Source organism: Trichoplax adhaerens, genomic scaffold (assembly GCF_000150275.1).
Source record: "Trichoplax adhaerens TRIADscaffold_2 genomic scaffold, whole genome shotgun sequence".
Classification (NCBI taxonomy): Eukaryota; Metazoa; Placozoa; class Uniplacotomia; order Trichoplacea; family Trichoplacidae; genus Trichoplax; species Trichoplax adhaerens.
The window spans coordinates 5,657,579-5,664,653 of record NW_002060944.1 but is presented as its reverse complement, the minus strand read 5'-3'; the positions used below and the strand labels follow the sequence as shown (position 1 = coordinate 5,664,653).

At 31.3% G+C, this 7,075-nt stretch overlaps 1 protein-coding gene across 1 annotated transcript; it reads right to left on the bottom strand.

The window, feature by feature from the left end:
* Positions 1 to 384: 384 nt before the first annotated feature.
* Positions 385 to 4,003, bottom strand: TRIADDRAFT_53538 (uncharacterized protein; the record flags this gene model as incomplete). The annotated part of the gene is made up of 11 exons (XM_002109433.1): positions 385 to 480; positions 620 to 787; positions 1,153 to 1,338; positions 1,962 to 2,030; positions 2,238 to 2,298; positions 2,444 to 2,604; positions 2,748 to 2,849; positions 3,017 to 3,251; positions 3,358 to 3,428; positions 3,558 to 3,650; positions 3,944 to 4,003. 11 exons carry the CDS (start codon positions 4,001 to 4,003, stop codon positions 385 to 387), a joined length of 1,302 nt encoding a protein of 433 aa, XP_002109469.1.
* Positions 4,004 to 7,075: the final 3,072 nt, after the last annotated feature.

Genomic DNA, 7,075 nt, shown 5'->3' with positions numbered 1-7,075 from the left:
ATGAAGCCATTTATTATAATAATAATACGTATAATTGCAAGTAATAGTGATAAATAATGTAATTTTTGTTCGTTATTGTTAGGAAATAAGAAAAAATAAAGACACAGGAATTACTGAAAACAGATAATCCATTTAGAACCAATTTGTGATGTTAAAGTGCATATTATTAATATATTAAACAATAATCTTAGAAAAAATCAATCAATTAGTGGCCTTCAATCATTTCGTGATGATTGATGAAGTAGTTTTTCAAGATTTTGTTGAATGATATCAAACTGTAAATCCAGATTTTCTAACCTGAAATAGCATAAATATAGGTATGAACGAATTATGGTTTTCAAGATAGGTATTTAATAAAAATATTTATTATGTTGTACTACAGTATTACTTTAAATCTTGTGATTCCAGCTTGTCATTTATGTCTCGAATGAAATTAATGCGATCTTGTATCAAATCCTTCTTATCCTCTTTAATCATATTCTAGAAATTCAATACATAATCTGATCATCACTGATTGATATATTACCAGTAAAAGTGGTACTTTATGGTTAAAGAGTAGTTGTAATAGATATTTAAGTATGTTAAATCTATCATTTTACTATGAGACAGTGTTGCTTACACCGTTTCTTTTAGTTTCCATACAAGTGATTTTATCTAAGGCAAAAAATCGCCGAAAGTAGGTAGGTACTGCTCTTTCGATATTATAGAAGAATTCGGTTAAATCGGCTAACCGTTGAAGAGCAGCCGCCTTCTCTATTTCAGCAATGTCGTCAACGGCTAAGCCAATCTATACAAGGCAAAATCGCAGATTCAAAGAGTACAATATCATAACAGATTTCGAATGGCTAGTAACTAATTATTTGCAATAATTTAAGTGACTATAATAGGCTAGTTTCGACCTATGAAATCGGATAATGAAGATTTCTACTTGTAACTAACTCAAATCATATTATTCCTGATGTACGCTAACGGCCAAAATGTCATTAAATAATGTGCAATACATAGTAAATTACACGTAAGTATATGCGCGCAGAGTGGTACACGCTATGTAAAGGTAGCATTTGTATAACTCTGATAAGTGAAACTAAGAATGTTGCGATAACACAGTAACGTTATTTTTATCTTAGAATTATGCTCGTGTTGATAACTCACCATTAAATTTATAATTAGGATAGGCATTAAGAAAATGAAGACCATTAGAACGAGAATTAGCACGTAGCTGTTCGGATAAGTTATGACACCAGTACTTATACCGGATAATAACGTATCGTAGTCGATTTCTCCAACCGTCATATCGACAACTTTAGTAAATGATAATCCGAAAGTGTGGAAAGCCGCCTACATAAAGTGAATATTAGAAATTCGCTTATGGGCTTCTTTAATTGTATTTCTATTTTACTTATGCAAGCTCTGTTACATACGAATAGAAATTGAATAAACTGACAATCTGTGATTGTCTGAAATTATCTGCATAGAAAGTACAAATCTTGTCATCAGAATGCAAAGTCTATGCAATCATAACTGATGAATAAATAATTATCTTCCTACTACTGTCGCTTTTATTTCGAAATAACGCGATAACAGAACATTAGGTATTTTTTATGCAATCCTAGTTTTATAAGGCAAATTGATTAATCAGTAAGAATGCTATATTGTATTTTGGCGGTTATTTTCAAATATATGGTGAGTTGGCTTAATTATTAATTCTCGTTATCATCGTGATAGCTGGAAAAGTATATAAGACTACTTGTAAAAGTTTAAAAAAGCAAACGCTTTGAACAGATTGATCTCCAATAAGGAATTACGGCACTAGGGTATACTTGTATCTGTTTGATGTTCTAATTGGTCTTGAGTAAAGTTCTGATCTTAGTATTTTTACATATTAACCTTAGCAAATATAGTGCTGTACATCATGTATGTAAAGCTAATGCCAAATATCAGTCAATAGAATATTTACTAACCTGTTGATTACAAAGCATACCAAAGCTAATAGCGAACCCTACCATCAGAATGACAGCAATGATAGTAACCTAAATCAAAAATCGATTATCGATAATTTTAATCGAAATGATCAAAAAAATTCAAATTTACTATTGCGTATTAAATTTACTGTAATAGTAAAGCTGCAATAACGGAGTAAATAAAAATCTTGAACAACCGAGTGGAGCAACTAGTAAAGATTTTATATTGCAGTAGCTTATCAACATTTACTTATGTCTACCAATATATACATATACCTTTAAAGCAGTAATAGCTACAGATCGCATCATAACTACATATTTCCCAATATACGGAAGCCTAGAGATGATAATCATGAATATTTACAACAATTACTAGAAGAATATCGTACTGGTTTAAAAATAATTTCTGTAAGAGAAGGACTAACGGATTAACAGAGCTGCTGGTTTAACCATACTCGTAAGCGTTCTATTCTTATCCTTACTTTCTTAAAAATAAAACTAAATCCATGAAAGAGAGTTGAATAGCTAAGCTTCCGATACACCAAAAATATCCATTAAGGTTAGAATTGGTAATAAATAGGAGGACTATGATGTGCAATGCGAGTTCCACGTAATTTTCTCGGTTTAAATAATAATTAAGACGCTGTAAAGTGAAACAAATTAGATTTGATATTTTCTAAATTCCATCTTCTATCTCTTATAATTAAAAATTATTTATTAATTCAATTGATACTTCTAAGAATTGAATAGTTTAATCATAAACAATTCCAATCATATAGCTTTTACCTCTTGGTAAAGTTGAAAGATCTCTCGTAATATGTTGATTCCCGAAAATATACCGATCCACATTCGAAGGAAAATTAGCAATGGTATCTTTTCTTGTAAGACCTGAGTTAAAAAATTATAATATTGATTATTTACCTGGATTAATGTAAATATTATTCAATGGAAGATACTCCGAAAAGCTGTCGACTAATAGAATTTATCACTCTACAGTAGATTTAGAAACGCTACAAAGCCTGCCAAATCGACAAAGGACTTAGAACTAAACTTACCACATCAATCGTTGTGGTGTTGATTGGATTATGAGTAGTATGATTGACAGTGGATGGAATTGTAGATGGCTTAACTGTGCTTACTGAACTATTTCTTTCAAAGCCTATGAATTTAACCTCTGGAAATAAGCTTTGCTTGTATCTTGTTACTTCTATAACATAGACGCTAAATGCAAAGACAAAGGAAATATAAACGGCTAAGTTGCTCCAATAAACATGACGACCAAATCTGGACCTATATTGTAATTAGGAAACGTTAAAATGATACTTGACATTTTTAAGAATGACTGAATTCTGAATAAGTATTTTGATAATTATTTGTGAAAGAAGTAGTGATCTACCATTTTGTATCGAGAAGTTTAGCAGGTAGTGGGTGCTCTAGCAGACGGTTATGTTTGGAAGATACAATTGTCTATGAGATAAAATTTAGTTGAACAATGATAAAAGTTGATATTTTTTGTATAATATAAGCTTTATGGAGTTAAAATTAACTAGAAATAGCTTCGAACAATGATAAAAGGGTGATAGGCTATTCCTGTACCTTAAGAGCGTTGAAACTACCTGTTCCATTCGGGAAGTTGTGAGTATCCTCAAACTCGATTCCTGGGTCTAGTATTGTAAAATCGTATTCTACCTTCATAAAATTACATGATTTTATTAAATGATTTCTTATTTTAAACTATTTTGCTAAGACGCAGCAGTTTTGTATACTATCACTAAAACTCTGTCGGGCCTAACTAACTTTTAGCTGTCCCTAGTACTAAGTTGACACTAAAAAGTTATTCAAAGTACACGTCGCTAGTGTTAGTCTATCTTCAGCATTACCAAAATTTAGCGTTAATTTTAGAATAAGCTTTAAAAATTCTATTTCTTTAGCACTTATTGATAATATCAGATTATATGTTGCAATTAAATTTTAGAACATACTGAGATGACACTTTTAGAATCGCTGGTACTTATTGGAATCTTGGTAATATACTTATCCATGATGATCTAGATAACATCAATGAAGTAGATATCTTTAATACATGATGTAATAATAAAGGTGGTATAATTTTACAAGAGTGAATGTGATCGTATTGTATGATTTCAGGCAATAGCACCAGAGTTGCAAAGCAAAATTTAGCGTAGAATGCTACGTATCTCCAAATAATGGAAAAATCAATGTACTCTGCTAGCCGTATTTAATCTATAAATCGCAATTTAATATTATAAACTAACTCAACGCAACTTATCTCCACACATAGGAAAAAATCACTATATCCTGCTAGCTTTATACAGTCCATACATTACAATTTAATTTTTTAAACTGCCTCCCAAAATGAAGAAGTACAATTATACGAGTCAACTAACAGCTGCAACGTCTGGGTTCCACTGAATTATGCTTTGCATCGTTGTTATTTTATCGGATCCTACTTTGGTCAAAATTTCTCGGCTACTATAAATAGTTTAAAATTCCAGTAATTAATACAAATACCACTCGAAAAATATTCACTATAGGCTTGTATTATTCTATAGCATTGGCTATTCTGTAATGATACAACATAACTTTAAAGTGAATATATCGAAAAAATTGAAGCATTGAAATAGACTATGATTTACTATGAACTTGTTGCAATTTCGATTGCTACATCCTTTTGGCACTGCTGAATTGCAATCTCTAAACAATTCTTGGCATCACTATTTTCTATCATCGCATCTGCTCCATGATCTAATAATAACTTTGCAATATCAGCTTGGCCATATCGTGCTGCTATATGCAACGCTGATTCCTGATTATAGATAAAGCCATAGAATGCGTTAATCCAGTTGATAATTATGGAAAATAATAATAACCCATATAGCTATCTAATAGGCCAAAGGATAATGCATGCAATATATTTACCTCCCATTGATTGGTGGTATCATTAATGGAAGCATCGCATTTAAGTAACATTTTAACAATTTGTATATAATCATTACTGCAGGCGATATCTAATGGAGTACGATAGCTGCCATCCCTTATATTCAAAATAGGTTATACAGGTAATGATACGTTTATAGTTTCATATTATTTTACACAAAGTAAGATATCTTTGAATCCTAGTGTACATAAACGCTGCCAATAACTGTAAGTAACATAGATAATAGAAGTTTTAAATTTACCTTCGATTAATGTCGGCTCCTCGTTCTATTAGAAACTTAGCGACATGCAAGTTGTTATTTAAAACAGCGATATGCAATGAACTACTGCTGCCTTCTCCTTCACTACACATTAGACGAGGAAAGTCGTTCAATAAGACTTTAACGATATCCAAGGCTCCTAGCCTAGAACAAGGTTAATAGTATAACCATTTGCAAGATTAAATACAGGTGTACAGTAATTCGGAAGTAAATTAAACAGGAAATGATTACCGATACTTTAAATTGCGCAAAATGAAAAAAATTAAAGAAAAGGTATCTGTATTATTAAAATATATTTACAGCGCCATCTATCTGCGTACAATACTCTCTTGAGGTACGTGCGTGCAAAGTTACGAATGATGATAAACTACCTTAGAATATTTCTAATATCGATAGTAATTGAAACCCGAATCTGTAAGTTCTGGAGAATTTATAGCATTTTTTATATATTGTAAGCAATTAGAAAGGTACTGAATGATATATCTACTAGCTAGTAGTAATATCTACCCATTCACCTGTGTCTGTAACTCTGATCAAGGAAACAAATAATTGACACTGTTAAGAACTGCTCTGTGACGAGTAATATGCCTTAACGAATAGACAAGAAGTGATTTTATTTAAGTTGTACCCGACTTTATCTATGAATATCATGAAGTGATATTACAAGGTGTACCAGTACCACAACAGTATTGCACATTACTCCACACATTTTACAACTACAGACGTAACGGACACGAAAGAAATATTATGACTCATGGATCTTTTATAGCTAATTTCTAAGCTAACTTACTTGCAAGCTACATGCAAACAGTTATTACCATCTTCATCTAATATTCTTAAATCTGGCTCATAATTTAATAATACTTCCACTCCCTGATAGGAATAAATTTTTAGTATAAGCTTAGCAAGATAATTGGTAAATGGTTACGCCTCGAAAGGAAGTTATAGCAATTGTAACCTTTATATTCCCTCTGTTACAAAGGTAATGCATTGGCGTTCGTTCATAATTATCCCTAGAATTAATATCTGGAGCTCCATCTATCTATAAAAGTGAACTTTATCTTTATCGATAGCCAATAGCTAACTTAATTGTGAAATAATTCAAAACCTCCAAAATAACAGATAGGTTATAAAGTATTGTTTGATCAAATTGATCACTTTCATTCTAAGAATAGGCTAATGGTTATGAACTGACAATTGCAGTAGAATAGAAAACGGTACTATAGTACATATTTAAACTGTCAAGTAGAATTTAGTATCTGTATGAAGAAAAAGAAATTTCAGTTCTCCTAATATCCTGTTTCTTTATGCTATCGAACACAATAAAATATTCGGTATTTAATGAGCGCTAAGTATAATTCGGTTACCTACCGAGAGTAAATACTCTAGTAAGTTTAAGTCATCATCACTTCCAATAGCTGCTATGTGAAGGCAATTTCGACCGAATTGATCGACAGCCTTGATACTGCAGTTGTGATTGATTAGGAGCTGAGCAGATTGTAAATGGTTATTTGCAATTGCATAAAGTAAGGGAGTTGTTTGCTTGCTATCTGAAATATTAATGCCGGCGCCCTAACAAAATACAAGAAGAATTATCGTACTATTAAGTGATGCTTGTTTATGAAATATTTTATCAATTTCGATGTATTTTAATAATAAATTTATACGATTCAGGTATATAAAATTAGTTCTAATTTTGATAATATTAGCTATTTTCTATCGAATTATGAGTATCGCTAATACCCTAGCAGAGACTTAGAGAAGTAGCAAAGCTAGATGAATTTCTGGCAATTTAGGCACATATTTTTTATTGATAGGATAGTTTTATAATATACATACTGCATTAATAAGAACTTCTGCAATATTTAATCGATTTAGGGAAGTGGCATGATGCAA